Source organism: Natator depressus, chromosome 4, assembly GCF_965152275.1.
Source record: "Natator depressus isolate rNatDep1 chromosome 4, rNatDep2.hap1, whole genome shotgun sequence".
NCBI classification, from domain to species: Eukaryota; Metazoa; Chordata; order Testudines; family Cheloniidae; genus Natator; species Natator depressus.
The window spans coordinates 79,900,646-79,925,487 of record NC_134237.1 but is presented as its reverse complement, the minus strand read 5'-3'; the positions used below and the strand labels follow the sequence as shown (position 1 = coordinate 79,925,487).

Sequence of the window (24,842 nt, the reverse complement as noted above, 5' to 3'; positions counted from 1 at the left end):
CTATTGCAGGTTACAATATCATCCATGGGGCTGTCTCCTCATATTGTGCAAGCCTGTTTGCTGCTCCTTTTTTCAGGAGCAGCTTGCTCATAGTAATTGCTACCAGCTTGATCTTGTTAGGAATGGCAGCATACACGCTTGTTGGATCATGATTGGGGCCTTTAGGCATCACTGATGTGTAAATAATTCATAATAATTTTGTCCCAGCCCTGCCCATGTTCCTGGAAACCCACACCCTTTGTGGGAATGGCACACATTTGTTCTCATTGGCCGGATGTACCCACTAGCATAGTCAATTGTGCCAAGGTGAAATTCTTTCAGGCTGCCTGCATCGCATGCGCTTTGGCTGTTGGGCTGGTTTTTTGCTTGTTATATTTTCTGCCTTGTACACCTGCAAGCTTTAGTCCATATTATATAATACTCCTGCCTTTCACTAGCATAAATAAAGTCAGGTAAATTATTTAATTTTTCCAATCCTTTTCCAGAGAAAACACTTTTCACAGGGCAAAATCCTTTCCCTTGCTTGCTCTTTTGTGTGGCTCCTCAGCGTTGCTATCTGTGAGCATACCACTTGTTTCCTAATTACTTACTTATTTATCCCATAACTACAATGTATTCCTAGGTCTAATTATTAAAACCCCGCCCAAACCCTCTGCTATTGCTTCTCCAGGTTAGGGGAAATGGTCCCTGCTGCAAGCTTCAGCTGGCAAACCCGGAAATTCTTCCTGGTTTTGGAAATTGTTCCTTAAGGGAATTCTACTCTCAACAAATATTTCTCATTCCTTTTGAGAACATGTTTTCCTGCCTCCCTTTTCACCCGGGGACTATTGTGGGGTGCATTTCCACCCATGGCACCCTTGGTGGGGGCCAGTTCAGCTCTCAGGGCCTCAAGTGTACTCTAAAACATGCTGATTAGTAACTGCCCCCAACTGGCCTTTCTGCCCGCTGGGGATCTCAGGGGCACAGCAGTGGTCCAGCCACTCACCCTCCCTGGCTGCATCCCAGATACTCTCCCTATGCGGGGCCTGTGAAGGAGGATGACAGAGTCATTTCTGCCAGTTCTACAACATCCAGGGTTTCCTCTGAGCAAATCCCCTTCTGGCCTATTAAGCTGGCTTTCCACTTGCTTTGTGCTGCTGGAGCAGCTCAAAAGAGATGGAATGGGGGCTCAAGATCTGGCCCTGTACTTTCAGTAACTAATGTGTGATTCCCATTAGTAAGTTTACTGCTGTCATTTTAAAATGAAACTGAACCCATTGTTATTAGAGGCTGCTTTGAACTATAAAGGACTTTGTAAAGCTTCCCAGGTGCTCTTGAGAGGGCACTGCATAAGGGGTGTGTGTGTGTGTGTTTGCCCTTTTTTCTGTTTGTGAATTACTCACAAATTGAATGATTTAAAAAAAAATTGATATGTTCATTATTCCAAATTATTCTATGAATGGTTTTATGTGAACACATCTGGAGGTAAGACTAGATGGCCATGAGGATCCCTTCTGGCCTTAACTTTCATCCTGTCAATAAGCCTGCAAACTGTTGGTTGTGACTGTACATTAGAAGAGTACTCACTGTGTTGATTAGTCTCCTGGTATCATTCATGCTCCTTGGTTGAATGACTGAAACTTTGATAAGCCGAAGAAGGGCTTTCGGTTTGCACTTTTGGTTTGCACCGGTGAGTGAATCCATAGTTGCCAGGTAGTCACAAGGTTTTTATTCTCTGCAAATATTTGGTGAGCAAACATGTACGTCTCTGAATATCTGGAGCGGGGACCGATAGAAACATCGGTGAAGCAAGTGTTTTAATTTGAAGTTTTCCTTTCTTGTTAAAATAAAAATCAAATGAGGAGTCCCAGAAATCTTTACCAGGAATGCTTAAAAGTCCTTCTCTCGCAAAGTTTCTAATGGTTTTTGCAGAGAACAATGAGCCTCTAGGGATTTGAGTTTGAAACTGAGACAGGGACACAACAGAAACAAATCTGCTGGTCTTTTATTTAGTGTCAAAATACAATAGTCTCTGTGAGCCCCATCACCTCCCCCCTGCCCAACACTATTGTATACTAAGCTAAATGTTTATATTCCTTCCAATGGGGATACAAAGGGACTCTAAATCCTCCCATCTTCATCCCTTTCTTTTCACACTGCTTCACTGGAATGCATTTTTCATTGCTTTTGTTACTATTAATTAATAAAAATAAGATACTTGTACTGTAGTGAATGGTTCAAATGTAATTGTAATCTGATTATAGCATTTCTGTCCTGCTCTACAGCTGTTACCTGTTACAGAAGTAAAGGAGACTCTCTGAATTCAAGAACACATTCCAGCTTGTTCACTCCCTTCTATTCTGTTTAGATCTCCCAGGACTGATTTATAATCCTCCCTGAAACAGAAACAAAACAAACCTGATTCTAATTTAGGACTAGATTCTGGCTGCATCATATGGATGTGCTTGGGAGGGGCTGGGTGTACAAGGTGATTTCTCACCCACCTTGCACATGCAACAATTATCTAGACTGTTGGTGCTTGCAGTCACTGAGCACAAGGGATTATATTTGTGCCACACAGTGAATGCTCTAAGTTTTATGTGTGTGCAAGTTCATTTGTTTTTTTTAAATAGATGGTAGCGTTTCTATAAATATTTTATTTTTTAAGCTTGTGCGCTATGGCTAGTCCTAAAATCAGTCCATTTTCTGAAATATCAAGCACCATGGAGCAGCTGAAAGAGCTAAGCTTTGTGAAGCTGTATATATATGTGTGTGTGTGTAGCTGTATTGTGTTTATATATAGCCTATTTTATATATATATATAATATATATATATATATAGAGGCAATATAAGCACAATACAGCAATTGTGATAAAACAATATAATCACAATACAGCTACACTCATACCAAAAAGGGAGGACTAATGGGGGCCAGAGCTACTGCTCATCCCAGAGAGGGCGTGACTTGATCATCCTTCACCCTGGCTAACAGCTGGAGGCTGACACATAGGAGAGTGTGTGCTACCATCTTTTAAATGATGTTGTAGTGCTGCTTTGGAGCCTGCTTCCCTTACCCTGATGAAAGTTTGTGTGCCTGTGTCTCATGTAAAGCAGAAAGCCTCCAGTGGCTGGTGCTTGGGCATTGTGCCTCTGTACCACCACCACCCCCTGCATCTCCAGCCACTACACCCTGCTTTCTTCCGCTACTGCTCATATGCTGCATCTCCAGACATTCCCCTCTTGCAGCTCATCACTGACTCTCAAAGCCCCAACAGAACCCTCAGTCTCTGAACTGAGTCATAGGCTATTCACATTAAAATTTAGGATATGTCTACCCAGCATCTGGAAGGTGTAATTCTTCGAGTGCTTGCTCATGTCCATTCCATGTTAGATGTGTGTGCTTGCCACATACACCAGTGCTGGAAGTTTTTCCCTCCGTGGTATCCATAGGGGACTGGCTGTGGCGCCCCCTGGAGTGGCGTGTACATGCTGTAGTATAAGGGGCACCGCTGGCTTCATTCAATGTGTCGCACAAACATTTTTGCCTGTAAAATAGTTGTATATCATTAGGTTACCCTTAGTGTTAGTTCTAGTTAGTTGGTCCCAGAAGGGACTCAGCCTAAGGATGGGCATGCCCCGGTCTCCAGGCTTGAAGCCATGCGATCGTTGTAAGTGCCCTATGCCCATCAGAGAGGTGTTTGAAGTGTGCTTTCCCAGGGCTGGTAAGTTCAGACCCAACTATATTGTTTCCCAAAATTATTGGGAATCTATTCTTTAGTATATCCTTAGATAACTAAGAATGTTTATAGATGGGCAAAATAACTTTGTTTCAGAACAGATGGATCTGTTGGTTATTAATAAATAACCAGCCATTTTGTTGTTGGAAAAGTAAGCAATCATAACTACCCTTTGAAACTGAAGAAAATATTTAAATCTGTTACTTAAAATAAGTCATTTAAGGAGCTGTCTTGAGATAGACCATTTAACCCATATTAAGAAGAATCTTAATTCCAATAAAATTCCACTGTTTCTCTATTTACTGTTGTTTAGCTCTGTCTCCTCTGCGGGAATACATGGTCTAAGCCAGTGGTCCCCAACCTTTCTTGTGGGAATAGCATATTCCCCAGACTGTAGTGGGCGCCAGACAAAATGCTGCTGCTGAAAAGTGGCAGCGGCACGAAGCGTCGCTGCCAAAATGCCACCGAGAAATGACAGTGTTTCTCGGCGGCATTTTGGCGGCGGGGTGTCCTGCAGGTGCACCGCGTTGGGGACCCCTGGTCTAAGCACTTAATCATTAACAGGAAAAACTGTTAGTCTTTTAAATTACAACAGTATTTAAACATTCCAACAAAATAATTACAAGAGTTTTAAATCTAATCCTTTGGCAGTGTTTTAGTTAACTACCTCTCACAAATCCATGTTGCAGTCTTGGGGAGGTTTCCTTGAGTTTTTTTCTTGAGACTTCTGTTTTCTCTTATCTTTTATCTGTCGGCTTGCTTGTAGAAATGGCCAGGATGAGTTGTGAAGTGATTGCTGTCTAAGCAGAGTAGAAGGCAGTGTGAGTGTGGGGTGCTCACCTTATTTTCATTAAATTATAGGGAATTACACCTTCTTCATGCTTGTTTAGATTCAAATTGGTGGTTGTTGTCACTCTTTCACTGGCTCCATGCCTCTGGGGTTTGCTTAGGTGACACTTTCAGCTCCTGAATATGCAGTCTGTTTAATGAATATGCAATATTTCTTTAATTGCCTTTGTTTTTCTTGTGGCAGGAAAGATCCAGAGTGTTAAAACTAACTTTAAAAGTTTTCTTTTTATTCAGTCCATTTTCTGTGATTTTTTTTAAACATCTATGAATGTTTGACAGGAACTGAAATTCTGTTTTTGAAAAGTCCAAACATTCCTGTTTACAAGAGTCTTTAATTCTCAAAACAGTCTTATAAAATTAAACAACTCTTAGAAAGTTTTAGCCTAAGTTCTTGACTCTACCTGACAATTTGAGAAACAAAGATTTTCTTGTCTTCCTGCTTTTAGGAGAGAGGGTTTGCTTGCAGACACCAGTGATTGATTAATTCCCCATTAATATAAATATTCTATACTTAAATAGCTTCTTACATTACTAATTAGTCTAGCATTGAATGACGTTGCTATAGTTGTACATAACACATCTTACTATTCATATAACAATAATATCAGACAGTTTTATTAAATGAAGGTTTATATTTAGATACAAAATATATGCAAATATAAATACTGAAAGGAGCTTATGCCACCTTAAGCATTTGAGATACAACAAAGGTTTTCACCTTTAAGTGGAAATATGAGTTGGAAGTAGCCAGTATCTTTTGTAAGACAAAGGAAAGATTAAAGGAGCTTTGCAACAACTAAACAGGTGACACAAGCCTTCAAGTATTTTAGTCTGTAAACACCACAGAAGGAGAGGAATTGGTTAATGTGGTATGTTGGGGAATAACTAAGAGCAATGGGATGAAATTAAGAATGGAAAAGTTTAGGCTATCAGGAAAAACTTCCTGCCCACGAGATGTTTTAGGTTGCAGAACAAACTGATAAGTGAAGTGTAGTCGCTTCAGTCATTTAAAAGTAGGCTGGATAAAGCACTATAAATGTACTATGAGGAACACTGCTCATAAGCGGAGAGAGATAGTAAATACACTAACCGGTCTTTTTCGTGTTCAGATTCTTCAGGTTTGTCTAAACACAGAAGTTGCACTGGTTCAACTACAGATGTGATATTGAACCAGAGCAGTTCTATATGGAGACCCTTACATCTGTTTAAACCTAACCTATATCAGTTTAGATCATGCCCTGCACAGCCTGTCTGCCAGCTGGAGATTGGTAGAGTGCAGCACACTCCAGCCATGCCCCCTCTCTTCGAATAGATCCTATCCTCTCTCCTGTGAGACTTGTATCACCAGACCTGCTCCTGGCTTGTGGATTTGCTGGAGCCTTGCACAGGAATGACTAAACTACACACGGTGATGAATCAGGCTCTAACTCAGGGATGATTCATTACTTTATAATTTCCCCTGGACCTCTCTGTTAACAAGTCTCTCGTATTTTTTATCAGCTTCTATCTAAATGGGCGTAGCCCTCTGGCTGACAGATACCTGTTTCTCAAGCCCTGCCCATTGCACCTGCCTTTGAAAATATGCCCCAGAGAATTCAGTGATTCATCTGTTGTGCAGTGCTGCTGTGTGTTACTAAATAGTGGCTGCATTTGAGTGCTGAATGATGTGATCCCTGCGTTTACTGGGTTTGTATCCATTGGTTAAGTTTGTAAAGCATTAAGGATCCTTTTGGGATGAAAGGTAGAATATTGTAATTTAGCACAGTTTGGTATACGCAAAATGCCCACTTCAATAAAGGCTCTTTCCATTTCCACACCAATAGGCATAATGGATGTAATGTAGTCACAGCATGTTCCCTGAAATCCTCGGATCAGTAATATTAAATAGGTCTCTGGAATTTTAATAAGCCACACAATGTCAGAATACTATGTTGATGTAGAATCACTACACCTCTTTCGCATTGCTCGCTTTCTCCAGACCTTTCTCTTTTATATTTCCTTAATTCTCAGATGTAGTCAGTAAGGCAGGAGGATAAGGCACATTTCAGAAATCTGCATAGCCCCATCTTCCTTCTCCAGTGTCACACACAACACATCATTCCTTCATCAGAAGAAAAATCCTGGACCCATCAGTAGGCCAGATGTTCAGGACCAGCTCCTTTGCGTCCAGTCATGTTTGGGAAACTTGGAGCTATTCTAAGTTGCTTGCAACAGGAGGAACTCTGGAGACTTTGGTTTCACGGTTCATCTGAAGACATGGATACAGATCTTTTGTGTATGTCCCTGGTGGTTGTTTGTCCAGTCCAGAAATCTTCCAAAGATATTTTTGTGCCAACTCCAGTGGTAAGAACAGCCATACTGGGTCAGACCAATGGTCTATCTAGCCCAGTATCTTGTCTTCCAACAGTGGCCAGTGCCAGGTGCTTCAGAGGGAATGAACAGAACAGGTAATCATCAAGTCATCCACCCGTCAATATCCCCCAGTCTTTGATGCTTCACCCAGTATACACTATTCTGATCTCAATTACATCAGCCTAAATTCAGGGTAACTCTACTGGTATCAGGAGTATTATTTTGGATAGCTGGCCTGTTTCTTCAAGGCCTTTCAGACCCTCAACCTGTGTAAACTGTTGTAGCTCAATTGAAGTCAGTTTTCACCATCTGAGGATCTGGCCCTATGGTTGCATCTCGTGTACTGTGGTGTCCCCACCCAATGGTTCAACAATGTGAGAGGGCCAGTCTTTCACCCCTACAGCCAGTGCTTACTTTGTGCTAGGGTTTGCCAGGGCTGAGCCCCAGCACCTCTAGGCTTGCTGCATCAGTTATGACATTAAAAAAATTGCTTGAGCCCCAGCACATCTTTCATTACGGATTTAAGCACTGCCTACAGCCCTGGTTGTCTAGAGAGCTGGAAGGAAATCCTACTGCCACTTCCTGCTGCCAGCTCTCCTCTGATTGCTCGAGGGGATGGCATTCCAGTAGGGACACAGCAGGCTGAGAGTCTGGGCTCAGGACTGGGGGCGGCCTGTCTGCAGGTGACTATGAGCTTGCACCATGCTGCACTGCACATGAGGATCAACCAGAGCCAAAAATGAAGGAGGTGTCGCTGATTGATGACTGAGGGACTGAAGTTCCAGGGGCTCTTGGATGTGTGTTTGCTGAAAAAGGGGCTGGACGGATTTCTGGATGAATCTCTGCCTCCCCAAAGTTGGAAGTTTCCACACCCCAAGACAAGGGATGGGAGTTAACCTCCACCACAGCAGTAGTTTACACTTGTGGAAAGGGAGTGCCAAGTGGGTGTAAAACATTATCATTCCTGGTTTTTAACTGACCCACAGTCAGTTTGTTCCATTGCTATTAACAAACTCCAAGTGGAGAGATTCTGATCATTTCTTTTGAACAGCTAATAGATGTTTTGTTGTCCTGCTGCTTAGGTGACTTCAGTAATACTATGAATTCTCCTTTGCTTTTCCCAAACCTGTAATGCACTTATATAAAGTAGGATAAGTTCCTATATCAAGTTTATAGGAAAGTTGCTGTTCTTTCTCCCCTTGTGTCTTTATGCTGCCTTGAGTGGGAGACATGCCTGCCTGCCTATCTCTGTGTCTTATCTTATGTGGCTCTTATTACTGAGGTATCTTAGTGCCCACTAAAATGATAAAAGAGACGCAGCCGATCTATTTCTTTCTCTTCCCTCCAGTCAGCGGGGACCAGACTTAGTTTATTTTGTATGTTTTGTTTTGGTTGGAGATTATCCATCTTCTTGAAGATGGTTGTTTCTCACTTTTAAATAAGTAGTGGCGCAAATATACTAAGTCCCCAGTCCTGCGGGTCAACTCTTTGGTCCCCACAGAGTCCTAGTGTGTGGGCACAGCAGCAACCAATGCTTAACTTTGATCACGTAGCCCATTAATTTATCTCCAAAAGGCATGGCAGCATTATTTAACTACCACAATGGATTCCCTGGAAGCTGGTTTATTGGAGCACCCTAGCCAGGTTAGGTTTAATTTGAAAAAAGACTCTGAGAGATTGCTTTGTTTTTTCTCAGATTGACAGTGTATTGACATTGCCTTAGCAATACTGAGGTGTAAATGTAACTAAGTGACACTAAAGAAATGCATCCGATGAAGTGAGCTGTAGCTCATGAAAGCTTATGCTCAAATAAATTTGTTAGTCTCTAAGGTGCCACAAGTCCTCCTTTTCTTTTTACTAAAGAAAAACTAAATCTTCTGAGAGCAAATGCAAGAAACAATTGACTCTGTCCCTCTGCATGGACTTCCTGACAAATAAACCAGGTCAAATAGGCTGATTTTATACTGTGCATTTTCTCCTTGCTCCAAATGTTTGTGAGTCAGAACTCCCTAAAAATAAGCTCTGTGAAGTTTAGAACGAATGATACCCTCACAGAGAATTTTCTTGAGTTATGTAAAGTGGCAGAGGGTGATGATGAAAATCAAAACAACAAATGAATGCTATGTTTAGTGTATGCTTTCATTGCCTGTGCAAAAGGAAAGTATATCCCTCCAAAAAGTCAGCTGTGTCTTATCAGCTTTGCAAAATGATGAATGAATGCCTTGTTCATTACTATTGCTTAAGTCATTCCTATTTATGCCAGTATTTCGAGGATTATGTTTTGATTGTTCTTGAGAGATGAAAACACTTTCTTGCTGATGAATAAACACTGCCGCTTTTTAAATATTTGTATGCAAAATGTCTTTAAAGCCATTATGAAATGCTTTCCAAAAGCATTAAGAAGCTGTTTTTCGAAAAGCCACTTTTTCTCTACGTTTTCTTTCATGCTAAACAGTCCAAATGAAAGGCCTTTCAGAGTTAACTAGTTTGAGCAATACCAGTGTTTTAGTGTAATGAATAACTTTTTATAGAGGACAATTGCAGAGAGTTCAATATGTTAGTATTTCTATTTCTGTGCCCCACCAATGCGGGATTCTGTGATAGAATTTCTTTCTTTGAGAAAGCTGAAGCGATCAAAACCCTGATTAACCTCTGATATTCATGTGGTGCTCTTGATCTTGAGGACCGAAGCAATAACAAAGAGTTAATGGCAGCCATATGCTTAGGGTATTGTGGGTACTGTTGACCCAAATGTGAACTCCGTGAGTGACTGCTGCTAACTGCTGTTTGTTTCAGGTTTGGCGTGGAGATTACTGATGAAGAGTTTGAGCTGCTACTTGACAGAATCCCCCTTGATGAAGATGGAAATGTCAGATACCCCCAGTTCATGGCCATGTTTGATTCTCGGTACTCAGCTTATACATTTTATTTCTCGTTTGTTAATAGATTTTTTTTGTTTAATCTAAGAGGCTTACATAACATTGCTAAACAGGCTTGGATTTCTTAAATGTGCTCCTTTATTTCATTCATTTGTATTTCATATATATAATACGCTGATAACACTTAAGATTAGGTGATACTATCATCACATTTTATTTATAACTTAATTGCTCTTTAAATGCTTATTAATTAGTTGTTCTATTATGAAGAATACGCCATTGAGGTAAATAGTTGCATGTAATCTATCTAGTACTAAGGAATATGATAGACTTGTAAGTACAAACTAATGATTTCTAAAAACAGTCATAGATGCTTTTAATACCTGGGTAAGAACATGTTGCATTTGCAGATACTATGTATCGTTTGGAATGCTTTTGAGCGGGGTAGTTGCTTTATGGAGATTTTTTCCTATTCAACCTCATAAGGCCCAGATATGGATCAAGTTTAGGTTAAAAATGACATTTGAGACATTTGGTGATATTTTATTGTTGAAAATTAGGACCTGATCCTGAAAACGATTAATCATGGTTGTGTGAGTAGCACTGTAGAAGTTAATGGGATTACTCAAACAAGTGAGGACTACTTGTTAGAGTAAAGTTTTGAAGGAACTAGTCTTTAAATTGGAATAGAAAGTGACCACAACTTGACTCTAAGGATGGGAAAAGCAAGACTTATTTTCAATAAATTGCTTAAAAGGTTAAGATCCAATCCTGCAGTCCTTTTGTACATCAAAATCCTAAATTTTGGATGTGCAAAGTCCGCAGGATTGAGACCCTATACTGGCTCAATTACTAAAGGTGCCTTTTATATTCAGACAATACATATGTATTTCCCATATCTTTGTTATGAAAAGTTGTGTATGTGATGGTAAACTTATAAATGACAACCTCACTTGTACATATTCCATTTTGGGCATGCACATACTTGTGCTCACATTTCACAAAAATATACATGCATTTTTACACTTGTTTGTGCCATTTAAATAATCTGAAATGTGCACGTGTGCCATTATTAGAATTTGTACCCACAATATCCACTGAGGTCATGGGATTTGGAGGTGCAAATTCTAACACTTGCATGCACATGTATATGTTAGAGCTATTTAAAAGCAATGCCCTATTATTCAAGTTTTAGCAGGTGTTTACACCTGCATATACAAGTGCAAGTAAAGATACACCCAATTTTGTGAGCATACACATGAAGGCCATGTCTAAGGTTTTGGAGAGAATTTACCTTGCATTGTATTGAAACCATATGTATTACTATAAAATGCAATTTATACACTGCAAACTTGGCCAATTTTCACATTTTATCCCACCTCCTCCTGCCTACACCACAGACACTACAGCAGCACAGCTATGGTGCTGCAGCTGTGCCACTGTAGAGCCATAGTATAGACACTTGCTGCAGAGACAGAAGGGGTTTTTCTGTTGCTGTAGTTAATCCACCCCCTCAAGAGGCGGTAGTGTGGTCGACAGAAAAAATCTTTAACATATTGTTTACTCCTGTTGCCGAGACTTCCTCTCCAGTTCCCAGTCATATATAGATCCTTCAGTCTAGTGTCAGTTCATGCCATTCCATTGAATCTTTTCCCACCAAAGTAATTAATGGCCACTTCTTAATGACGTCTAGAGGCCTCTTCTCCATTTTTAATCCTCCTTGTTATCTTTGAGGTCTTTCATACAGTGAACCAACACTTTCCCCTCAAGTCTTCTTTCCAGACTTCTGGAACTCTTGCCTCTCCTGGTTCTCCTCTTTTAATTTATTTATTTTACTGCTCTATTAGCATTGCCTTCTCACCTTCCTCCCTTCCCTTTTGGTAGCTGTTCTCTAGAGCAGTACTTCTCAAGCTATCTGATGTGGGGGACCGGCAATTTTTTTTCCCCAATGTGCGCGCAGACTGGCAGCTGATGGCTCGCAGACCGGCACCGATCCGCGGACCACCACTTTGAGTAGCACTGATTTAGTGGTCTTTCTTTGGTACTTTCTCTTCATTCACCTTTAGTGTGAACTGATGTACTACTATTGTTTTAGTTTCCACTTATATGTTCATGACTCTCAAATCTATATCTTTACCCAGATTTCTCCTGCTCCATCTATGCTTCTATCACTTATCTTTGGTATTTCCTTAGGGGAATTAAATATGTCTAAAAAGAGACTTTATCTCTTTCCCCCTATTTCTCTGTCTCTGTTAACAATACCACTCTCTCTCTCTAGCCACTTAAGTCTACAACCTAGGGTCATCTTTGACTCTTAACTTTCCTTCACTCCTCACAAGAGCTGTCCAAGTAATTGATTTTTGTTGTTTGTTTGTTTGTTTGTTTCCTGGCCCTACCAAAAATTTAGAAATTAAATAAGCTGATTTTTAAAATTTTTTGGTTATCTGAAAAGTAAAAAAACCCATTCATTTCAGGTCAAATTAAATATTATGTTCGACCTGAAAAGGAACATTTAGTTTTGATATTTTTAATAAAATTGAAATTAGTTTCAAAATAAAAAAATGGCTTCAATTTGAAAAATCAAAACGTTAAGTTTAAAAATGTCTAAATGAAATGTCTTGATTCATTTCATTTTCAGTATTCCTTTTTGCACCCAAAACAGTGCATTTAATATGAATTCTCAAAATGTTTTGACACAGATTTTCAGAACGATGTGAATCTGAATTTTTTGGCCAAAAAACAAAAACAAAACAAAAACAAAGAAGTTTGGTCTGAAAAATTTCACTCAGCTCTGATCCTCACATCCAGGCTCTCACCAAATCCTGTTTCTCATCTGTCTGTCATCTTCACAATCAAGGGGTGACTTCATACCTGTCAATCTCAATAGCGTTTTAACTTAACCTATAGCAAGTTTTTGCCAGCTTGTAACAACCTCAGCTTTGCTCATCATGCTGATGAGGCCTAAAATGGCAATAACCCATCCCAAACAGATGTGACAAATGTTTAACTATTTACATATGTACAATCTCTATCATGATAGTTTCACATCACAAACCTAAAATAATTTTATTCATACCCAAATACCTTTGGGACTTTTCTGTTGCTGGGTTTACATTCAGTTACCAATCAGGCCCTGAGGAGCATCTGTTGTTTCTGTAGAATTTGCTCACTGAGGCAGACCCTGCCCATTTTATTTGAGTGGTGGATTCATCTGTATAACAACTTTTCCAATCTCAACTTCCATTGCTATATGCTCAGATTCAGTGGGCAGCCAAGCTGAAATTCTCTTCCCCTTATGCCACCTTAGATGGTCCTTATGGACAACCTTGGGTTTAGTCCTGGGACTCAATTGTATCTTGTACACCACTTCATTTATTTGGGTCAGTACTGTGTAGGGTTCCTCCTAAGGTTTATCCAGTTTAGGGTTCATACCCTTGTTTCTTCTAGGATCGTGGAATCAGACTAGGTTCCCCCCCTTTTAAAAGTTTCCCCATATGGCCTTATATCCTACAGCCTGTTCATTTTTCAGGAGCAGATTCTTAGGTTGCAGCCCCAAGCTTCTTTAGCCAACAGACTCAAAAATTCTTTTTCCAAGGTCACTGTGATGGGCTTAACGCCTATCACCTGCAAGGCATCTGGGTGGGTAATTAACTAATGGTCTTCTGGCCAGAGGAGGTGGAGCTAGGCCTTATAAGACGACTGAGGGAGCTCAGTTGGATTGAGACTGCAGAGGAGCAGGTCTCTCTAGTGGGGAGAGATGCCCTGGCTAAGATAGGGTTTAACAGTCAGGAAACAATGGAAGAATACTACTACAAGAGCAGGCTAGGCTCCTACAGGGGAAGCCCTTAGGTAGGGTCAACCAGAGAACTACATTGTAGCCTGAGGGGGCAGAAGGGGTAGTTTGAAGATTTGGACTTTCATTTGGACTGTTACATGTTATCCTGGAAGGGGTTTAGACTTTCATGTGACTTGGCTGGAGGGCCAAGCCACAGAACACCCAGAGAGAAGGTGAAGGCTGGGAAAGACTATTGCAAGCCAAGGGAGCGCCCCATTGGGGGCACCAGAGACAAGGATTCCATGCAACACTGTGATCAGAGACAAGGGGGCACCCACGAGGTAAAGATGGGCTAATACATATGCTACCAGAATTGGGATTTGAGACCACCTTCTGAGGAAGGAGGAACATACCAACTACCTTAAAGGTAGGTTCAGAGGGACTGACTCACCTTTTGGGGGAAGATGGAGGACTTGTTCCGTATGCTGGCAGCCCAACAGGGGCAGATGTACGTTCTGTTGTTGCATCCACTACAAGGGCAGCAACAACAGTAAGAGATTCAATAGGAGCATCTCCTGCAGTGCCTAGAGAAGTTGGCCCCAGGAACCCATATAGTTTCAGGATAAGAGAATTCTGGCAGACGAGTACCAGACCTGGCAAAATTGGGCCCAGGTGATGACCCTGAGGCATTTTGCATACCTTCAAGAGGGTAGAGACTGCAGCAAGGTGTACCAAATCCTCCTTGGCAGCTCAAATAGACCTGTTCCTCTTGGGAGAAGCTCAGGCAGCCTACCAAGCTTTGTCCAATGAGCAGGCACGGTCCTACAAAATTGTAAAAGAGGCCATTATGGGCTGACCCCAGAAGCGTACTGCTACCAGTTAGGACATATCTTTTCCCAGAGGTGGTGTGTCCCATAGCAGCAGCACTAAGTTTATGAGACCTGGTAACATGATGGTTGCAGCCTGACACAAACTCTTTAGACAAGGTGGTGAACCTTATAATCCTAGAACAATTCCTAAGGGTCTTGCCTACCAGAGCCCAAAGTTTGGGTCCAAATGTTTCTGCCAACTTCTAGTGATGAAACAGAGGGAGGATATAGGCCTTTATGGAAACTGATGGAGCTGAACCACCTGAAAGAGGGATTGGATCAAAGGAACCACTCCGAGGGAAGCAAAGCAACAGAGAAGTCTGACACAGCAGTGGAAAAGGGGACACACGGAGAGATAAATTCTTAGATAATTCTACAACTAAGAAAGCAAAGGAGGTAGTGGCATCTCAGTTGCCACTGGGCACCTGGGAATTGGTCAGGAGAACCCAATTGTGTGTTTCTGGCCTGGCCAACTGGGTCATATAAGCATGGAGTGCAGCTATTTGGACTGCTACTTCAATCAAGTGTGTGGCTTGGGATGTTCCCTTGGTAGGGGTGCACTCCAGCCTACCAGGTAACTGCTAAAGTAGTTGGATGGGAAATGGGAGGACTAATTGACTCTGGGTGCAGGCAAATGCTAGTTCAGGGGAGTAGCCTCTCAATGGTGAGAAGAGATCAGCATTTGCTGGTGTACATTTCATGTGTACATGGAGAGACACGGGTCTACTCAACAGCGAAGATAGAAATAGAACAAAAAGGATGGATGAGCAAACTGAGGGTTGGTGTGATGAGAGACCTCCTCTGGCCCATAACTGTAGGCAGTGACTGGCCTAATTTCCCAGCTCCATTACGAGAAAAGGTAATGCCTGACCTAGCAGGCCATAAGACAACCCTCACCGGGACATGGTGTTCGGCTGGGTGGCCCAACAGTGAGGAGGAGTGAGGAGTTGACGGGTCAGATGGAACTGGTTGAGAGAGCTGAACAGAAGATGTCAAGTCAGTTTACAAGCCCTGGAGACACAGTTACACAAGGCAAACAGGGACGGGAGCTGGAAGAAGTGAAAGCCTTACAACAGAAAACAGAAGAGGAAGCAAAACAAGAGCAAGAATTGGTTTGGATAAGGCTAAATCTGGCATATGAAAAGAATTGTCAGCAGTAGCTCAAACTGGCACTAGCTGCCCTGTGAACCATGAAACCTTCTGATAATGGGACTTCCTGACAGTGGGGAACTAAGTCCCAATGAAAACAAAAGGTCTTTTGCCCCTCCTGGGCTCAGCTCACAGTTCTTCTTGGGCTTGTGAGGAACTCAGCTGCCTCCAGGGTTGGCTGGGCCCAATAAACTCACAATAAGTGACTGTGCTCCCTGATTGATCAGAAGAGCCAACAGATCATCATTTGAGCCCTGTAGCAACAGAGCACAGCGGCTGCTCAATGCATTCCACACCCACAGCTGTACCAGACCTGCTACCTGCCCAGCCCTTGCTTGAACCCTTGCCTGCTCTGCTCAAATCCTAGTCCCTGTCTGCCTCTGAACTCCTGATCCCTAACTACTGGCTCCCACTCTTGGCTTGTCTCCTGACCACAGCTCTGGCTTTACCCTTTGGCTCTGTTCTGACTCCTGGCTCTGACCCTTGGCTTGTCTCTTGACCAGGCCTTGAGTTCTGTCCTCTCATTCTGCTCTGACCACTAGGCCAGACTCCTGCTCCAACCACTTGATTGCACTGCCAACACCTTGGTATGTGACAGTTTGAGCAGCCCATTAGGAGATAAGAGGGGACTTTGCCCCATGCAGAGAGTTCCCCTCCAGAAAGGCCCCACCTTCTCAGACTTCTCAATGGACTTTATTGTTGCATTACTGTGCTCTCAAGGGCACTCAGTTATCCTGACCATAGTGGACCTCCTGACCAAGATGGTCCATTTTATTCCCTGGCTAACTGTTCCATCTGCTTGTGAAACCACACACGCCTTCCTGGAGCACTGAATCAGCACGTGCATCATTTCAGATCAAAGTCCCCAGTTCATTTCTCAGTTCTGGTAAGAATTTTTCTCCCCTCACCTCAAAAGCCTACTATCTGCAGACAGCTGGCCACACTTAAAGTTCCTGGAGCAGTACCTTTACTGTTGCCTGAATTTCCATCAGGATGATTGAAACATTTAGCTGAGTTTGTGTACAACAACTCAAGCCACACTTCAACTGAATGGACTCCATTCTTTGCAAACTTTGGTTTTCACCCCAGTTCCATCTTGAGCTGCGCAAAGGTTCAACCATACCGGAGGGCCATGGAACTGGTACGGCACATCCAGCAAACACATCAGGAGCTCAAAGAGCACTTACTGGCCACTAAAGAAACATAGATAGAAAGCAACAACCCCCCTAGCCTTCCTTATATTTGGGGATAAGGTTTGCCTTTCGACTCAAAACCTGAAAACAGACAATATGTGATACAAGCTTGACCATCAAAACCTGGGTCCTTTTTGGATCACTGAACAAATAAACCCAGCGGCCTACAAGCTTCAGCTCCCAGAATCACTCAAGATTCAACCCATCTTGTGTGTCTCTCCTCAAATAATTCATTGACAACCCTTTTCTCAACTGGGTAGATTCCCCCCCCCGCCCATGAACAATTACTGGGGGTAGAGGGGGACCATCAGGTCCTCAACTCCTGATGCGTCAGGGGAAGCCCCAGTTTCTAATAGACTAGAAGGAGTACAGGCCAGAAGAGAACCAGAAAGAAATGTTCACCCTTCTGATTTCCTGTAGGAATTTCACCAAAGGTGCCATGACAACCCTGGGTTGAGGGGCCCTAGGAGGATCCCTAGTGAGCTCAGCTGGGCCCAATAGACTTATGCTAAGTGAGTATGCTCCCTGACCGGTCAGAAGAAACAACATTTAAGCCCTGTATCAGTAGCACCACAGTGGCTGCTCAATGCATTTCATGCCCACAGCTGCATCAGACCTGCTTCCTGTCCAGCTCTAGTCCCTGCCTGCCTCTGAACTCCTGGTTCCGAACTCCTGGTTCTGACCCCTGGCTTGTCTCCAGACCACGATTCCAGGGGCCCACTACAGGAATTAGCTCTATTCCTGTGGCTCAGTTCTCCAGCCTACTGCTGGGCCTTCTCTGTAGGAGCATCCAGCCTCCTCTGCAGTCTTTTCCCCCACTGAGCTCCCTCTGTCTACTTATAAGGCCCAGATGCTTAATAGATCATCACCTCACTTTGTCCCCTCTGTTGAGAGGGGGGGCTAAGCTATCAATCAATTACCTGACATCTGTAGAGTCTCTCTCTAATTGGGGGGTTTTCCCTTCTCTAGAAGGTGATGGGGAAACACCATCACAGAAAATTTCCAGGTGTTACAGGGCAAGGCTCAATTCTTTGCTTCTAATGTGGGAAACTGAAGCACATCAACAGATTATGCCCCCAGCTGGGATTTGACTATCTTGGTTTCAGTGTTGCTGAGATTTGTGATGTTTCTCAGGTCCAGGAGAGTCGTAGTCCTGGGAGTTTTGTGGTAATGAGCTGAAGAAGAGGACAGAAGATGAAGGCACTTGTAGGCTTTGGGTGTGGTCAGACCCTGGTCAAGTGGGATCTGATCCCCACTGAGTCCTTGCTGGCTTACCATCCTGTTCATATTTTGGACTTAATTAGTTGCTGGACTTGCTTTCAGCCACTGAGAGTGGGGTAGACTGGGTTTGGTTGGGAGTTGTGGAAAAGCTACCGTAGCATGGGATTGGAAACACTTCTGAGCCCTTCTGGAGAGACAGCTTGGCAAATTGTGTCTAGGAGAGCAAGGGAAGCTGGAGGAGGAATGCTGAGGATGCTTGGGAGCTCTTCCCCATGGGCCACTCTGATTTCCTTGAGACTTCTTCCATGTTCCTTAAGTCTAAATGAGATAAAAGTGGAGAAAGTTTGACCTATCTTAAACGGAACCTGGGGAGATAGTCAGATAGTCTCTCCTAGCCCAGACAGGTTCTCTGAGCCACAGGAGGTGAGAGCAATTTGAATCAGTCATCCTCTAGGTCCAAGAAATCAAGTACTTCTGACAAATTCTGTGCTTCAGAACCAGGGAATTTGTATGGCATGGTTGTGGGTCAGTGAAGATGAGGTGCACTAGGAAGCATATTGGCAGTCGTAAACAGGGTCAGAGCTCAGAGATAGTTACTTAGTTTCCCCTGAGTTACAGAATGAAATTTTGTAACAAGATCATCTGCAGTTGGCAGGGAAACTCTGGGTCCAGGTGTTGGTGCCTAAACCATCACAGAGGCTACTTCCAGGCTTACCTATGCCATACTGTCAGCTGGACACCTTGGAAGGGAAATGGCCCTTGAAAGGCTGCTTCTGCAGTTTTACTGGCCTGACATTGACCAAGAAACCACCATCTTCCGCTGCCGCTTGAAGGTAACCCCATGCACCTAACCACAGTAGCCCTTGAAAAGATTGGGATGGATGTACTAGGGCCAGTAAAGAAGAATATTATATTTTAGTAATAACAGATTATGATATACAATATCCCAAAGCCATCCTGCTACAAGCCACCACAGCAAGAACATAGCTAGAGAATTAATTCAGATATTTTAACCAGTGAGGTTGCCCTCTGAGTCTTACAGCCCAGGATCCTAAATTTACATGACACTTATTCTGACAGTTTTGTACCTTCTCAAAATCAAGACTGTGCAAACCGCAGTCTGCCATACCCAGCTATTTGATATTCCAGAAGGGTGGGCAGAGCCTGCCAGGAACTCAAAGCCCCTCCCCTCAGCCGAGGGGGAGAGGTGTTCCAGGACTGGGAATCAAGTGATTCTGTGGGACAAGAGAAAAAGAGGAAAAAACAGAAATGGAAGTGAGGGTCAGAGGTGTAAAACCAGGGTACCAGATGGGAACACTGAGCAAGAGCGCCCCAGACAATGCCCACTGCTCTGCGTAGAAGTCCAAGGAGTCAGTAGATGCCACACAGAACTCTGGCTGGATATGTAAAATGACCCAGGAATGGATGTGCCACCTCCAGGCTGATGAGCTGGTGGAATGTTTTAACAGAACCCTTAAAACCATATTAGGAAGAATGAAGAGTTTGAGGTTAAAGACTGGGACAAGATTTTGCCCTATATACTCTTAACAGTGAAGGAAGTTCCCCCAAGCCTCCACTGGCTTTCCCCGCTGTGTTATTAGACAGAAGGTAATCTTAAAAGTACTACCCTGATCCAGATGCCTGGGAGCTTCCTGGACCCGTACTACGAGTGTGCTACAATAATAAAGAATGGACATATCTAAAGTTCTCCAAAAAAGTCAAAGCCTTAGGGGTGGAAAAATCCTTTGAACAAAATTCATTTGGATCTGGCAGCTGTCAGTGGCTTGTACCACTAATGGATTTACTCAAAAAAACAGTCGCGAAGCAGATCCACTGGTCCTAGCAGTCATCTGTACAAGTTGGGTCCTGTGCAGCCTAGACATCAATAGAGTATTTAGTTCACAAACAGATGCCTCCAGGAGTGTGCCTGTGGCCATCTCCTTGCAGTCATACCAGCGCCAAGAACACCAAATCCTCTACCTCAGTAGGAGACTTTTACCTCAGGAAAGCAAATAATCTGCTATGAAATAATAATGCCTGGTGATCCCCTGGCCAGAGGGGAATTCCACAGTTATCCCCTGGGGTCTTCTTTCATCCTAGTCACAGATCATGTACCCACTGTAACTCATTGGATCCCTCTCTTCTGTGGCTTTGTGTAGAAGGTCTTTGTAGGGATTTAGGTGCAGGGCCAGGGTGCAGGAGGGTGGATAGCAGGGGACTTGCTGCTCTCTATATCACCATCGTTTACTAGTGGCACAGATATCTACGCTGACATCCTAGCAAGAGTTAATGCTGCTTGAAACAGTATTAACTCCCTCTGGGTGCCTTCTGCAGCTGCTATTTAGCATGCACAAGGGGAGCCTGCCAATGTGCAGCAGCCATGGTGCAGTGCAAAGGGACAGCTATCCTCGTTGACACTTCTGCCTTTAATCATCTGGTGGGTCCCTTCCCCACAGATCTATGGCACCTCGCTTTTTCTGGATTCTTCCCTCTTGAACGGATAATTTAAGGAAACTCCATTAGGAGAACCTTAGAGAGCTTTCCTGTTCTGGATGTGTATACGTTGCATAGTAAGCATGGACTCTGACTCAGGTTTAAGCCTAAGCCCCCCTTCTGTCCACACACAAATCAGTCTGACTTGGGCCAGAAAGCCCTTTGAATTCAGATGAGCAGACCCAGTTGGGAGGGTGGTTCCAAGCCTGAGTTCCCCTCTAAGTCGGGTCCAAGCCCTGTCATTTTGCAGTGTGGACACAGGTCAAACTGCAGACCTGAGTCAGAAGGTCTGCGTAGTGCAGCATGGACATATTAGCATACTTGTGAGACGTGGGTCCAGCAATTGTAAACCTACGTTTACAGTGCAGTGTGGGCGCTGAAGTGCGGGCTTGGAAACAAACTGAGTCCACAAACACAGGTCCTACAGACACAGGTTTACATAGACATAGCATAGACATACTCTCTGTGGCTCTTTCCTGCAGGTTTTCCCCTCAGCAAGGGGTGATCTGGCTCTTCATTTGTTACCTGCTTATATTAAAGTAACTTCTGTGTTTAAAAAAAGCTGACATTAGGGGGTTAGACTAGATGACCCTTGAAGTCCCTAAATCTAACCCTATTTTTCAATAGTTCTATGAAACTGATTTTTTTGTACAACTAAGATTTTCACTGGGAATTCAATTTACTACAAATTAAATATATTATATATTTTCTAATGCAATGTCATTTTATTTCCAAAAGAACATTTTTTTCGAATGAATTTTAGAGTCACCACTGTGAAAGGTAGTTAGCTAAAATGATCATAAATAAAATTGCCTTTCATAGTGGTGACTCTATCTTTACACAGTGTGCACAGAAATAGATTTGCCTAAGACCAGGCAAATTATTTAGAGTTGGATTTTCAAAGGTGCTCAGCACTGGCCTAACCCTGTTGTCATTGCAGTCAGTAGTAAAACTCCCATTCACTTCAGTGGACACAGTTAGGCCATAAGTGCTTTTAAAATTTTCACCCTCCAATCATTTGCCTTGTCAAATTTATTTCTACACACACTGTATAAAGAGAGACTACAGTACAATCTTCCTTAAAATGTTGATGAAATAGTTCCTGCTGCGCTGCTTATTAGCGGACAGTCGCCACTCTGAAAAGCAGTGAGCTGGAATGACTATATAGACTGATTAATTTGTCACACAGATGAGTTATTTTAAAGGGTGGATATGCAGTGGTGGTGTCACCATACTGGTCTCAGAATGGTAGAGGGACAAGGTGGGTGAGGTAACATCTTATCTTATATTGGACAAACTTGTATTGGTGAGAGAGACAAGCTTTTGAGCTACAGCGCTCTTCTTCAGGTCTGGGAAACGTACTCAGTGTCACAGCTAAATACAAGATGGAACAGATTGTTTAGCATAAGTAGTTACATATTTCAAGGAACGATTCAAGGTGACACCCCATCCAGTCACGGGGGAAAAGGAAGGACACACCAACTCAAAGTGGCAACAGACCTCGCCAGAACAATAGATGCAAAGCCTGCAGACATATCAATGCTACAATGATCAACACCTCCCACAACACACCTTTCAAGATCCGCGGGTCCTACGTATGCCTATCACTTCATCCAGTGCACTAAATGCCCCAATAACAACTATGTGGGTGTAACCAGACAATCACTACACTCTTGAATGAACTCACACAGGAAAATGATAAAAGACAAAAACACCACATCACCTGTGGGTGAACAGTTTTCACAAAGCAGTCACTCTATATCTATCTTATTAGTCCTCATTTTCAAAGGAAACTGGCACAACACTTTCAAAAGACAAGCCTGGAAGCTTAAATTCATAACTTTGCTAGACACTAAAAATCATGGACTGAATAGAGACAGGTTTCAGAGTAGCGGCCGTGTTAGTATGTATTCGCAAAAAGAAAAGGAGTACTTGTGGCACCTTAGAGCCTAACAAATTTATTTGAGCATAAGCTTTCGTGAGCTACAGCTCTGATGCATCCGATGAAGTGAGCTGTAGCTCACGAAAGCTTATGCTCAAATAAATTTGTTAGTCTCTAAGGTGCCACAAGTACTCCTTTTCTTTTTGTTAATAGAGACACTGGATTTATGGCTTATTACAACAATCTGTGACCCACTAACAGTGCCCCCTATGACTAGAGGGGTGTTAATGGGCCATTTCACCTTGAATGGTCCTTGAAGTATGTGTTGACAACTTATGCTAAACAATCTGTTCCACCTTGTATTTAGCTGTAACACTGAGTATATTTCCCAGACCTGAAGAAGAGTGCTGTGTAAGCTCAAAAGCTTGTCTTTTTCACCAACAGAAGTTGATCCAATAAAAGATATTACCTCACCCACTGGTCCCTCTACAGGATGGTTATGTCATTATTGTTTATATATTTGTATTGAAATAGCACCAGTCAGGATTGGGGCCCGATTGTGTTAAGCACTATAGACATAGATAACATAAGAATAGCCCCTATCCCAAAGAATTTACAATCTAGCTAAATCCTTGTAGTATCCAACCAGCAAATAAGGGCCACATTAGAAATCCGAGACCTGCTGTGACAACAGACAGGAATGACCAGGACAATGGAGAAATTTCAGCTTTCTCAGCACTGTCTGAGAAGAGGCTAAGACTAGAGGTCAGATACAAGTTAAAGTATATTCCCATTCCTTCCTCCTCGAACTCACCCCCCACCCCCCATAGGAAGTGAACATTCCGATTGCCACCAGTCCCCACACACGTGGACTTCCTGCTTCTGGTTTGTAAGTCACACAGAACCAAGCATTGCAACACATTTTGGTTCCTTCTCTATTCTGCAGTCTCTGCTGGGTCTAAGTATCAGGCAACCATAATACAACTTTACTTACAGCATCTTTCATTTTTTTTAACTGATTCCTAAGAGCTTCACAGAATTAAACAATATAATTATAGCATTAAATTAGACAGAAAAGCAGAAGGATGTTTTCTAATGTGATCTGAAGTGTGATGAAGACTTGCTGAGCCAGAAAGACACACAAAGGGTGTTCCAAGCATCAGGAACTGTGGAGGAGGGAAGCTTATGCACCCGCAGGGGTGAGATTATGTGGGAGCAGTGAGGGAAGTAGAAAGACAAGGTCTATGAGAACGGCTGGAGTAACGTCATGATGGGTTTTACATCTAAGGATAGTTTTGAGTGAGACCTGACGTGTGCAGGCAGCAAATGGAGATGTTTGAGGATTAAAATGATGTGGTTGTGCTTCTTTATAAATATGAATTTGGGCAACAGCATTCTGCACACATTAGAGTCCAGAGAGTTGGTATACAGAGAGGCCATAGGCAGGGCCAGCTTTAAAACACATGAGTTTTCTCTGCTGTAGGAGAAGTAGAGCTGACCTCCTTGGGCTTGCTAGGATAGGGTTCATGCTACATTTACCAATATCTGGAGACCTATCTCCTGACAGTTGTCTTAAATATACCTGAAGCCTGGGACTGGAACGTCTTTGTCTGCTAGAGGCTTTTGTGTGCATTTAGCTGAATTTTAGGTTATTTTACTGTAGATTCCAGCATATCCATCAATGTTTACATAATTTATCAAAACAGCCCTCCCCCCCAATTTACAGAGATCTGAGATGGTCTCTCAGGGAAATACCATAACACACAGGAGCATAAATGAATGGAATAGGATTAACTAATTTAAAAATGTGCCTTTTCTAGCTTTCCTCCTCCTTCCATTTCATTGATGCCTCTGTGTCTGCCCCTCTCTGTGGCAAGTTTCACCTTTTTAAGCTCCCCTTCTCCGGGTGGCACATGTTCTGCAGGTATGCCTAATTGGTTCTGCCTGAGTGCAGGAATGCTCATTAGCCTTTCTAATCAGTGGAAGGACACCATCACACCTCCCCTTTCTGCCAACTTCCTACAGATCACCCAACTCTGCCACAAAGTTGTTGCCTGTTCTACTAGGTGGTTGCATTGGTAGCTCAGTAGAGGAGCCATGTTAATTTCACTCAGATGGCCGGTGGCTGGGAGCCCACTTGCAGTAGCCCTAGCACAGTTGCCCCCTACGATTCCCAGATTCAAGCATAAATCAGTCAGGGGCCTCAACCAATAATCAGGGAATGCTGGTCTGTGGTTTCATAGGTCCCATGGTCAGCCATAGGAGGTGTCCATGAATTACACATACACTTTAGGAAAAAACTCTCTGGCAAACTGATCAATTTACATTTTGAAGGCAGAGGTCAACAAAGAGGACTAGAAAATTACTTTAAGAACCCTTGGACTGAACTTTTTTTTTTTTTTTTTTTAAAGTCAGTCCTGGACATGGAGAAGATTTCACCAGAAGTGGAGTTGAGAGGCAGCA

General features: G+C 42.9%; 1 protein-coding gene across 1 annotated transcript in view; it reads left to right on the top strand.

Annotated features, from left to right (window-relative positions):
• The window catches only part of LOC141986958 (EF-hand calcium-binding domain-containing protein 6-like), an 87,879-nt gene that overhangs the window by 32,922 nt on the left and 30,115 nt on the right, over window positions 1-24,842 (top strand). Inside the window, exon 12 of the mRNA XM_074952053.1 lies at window positions 9,715-9,825. Within this exon, the coding sequence (XP_074808154.1) occupies window positions 9,715-9,825 (111 nt within the window). The remainder of the gene's footprint in view (window positions 1-9,714; window positions 9,826-24,842) is intronic.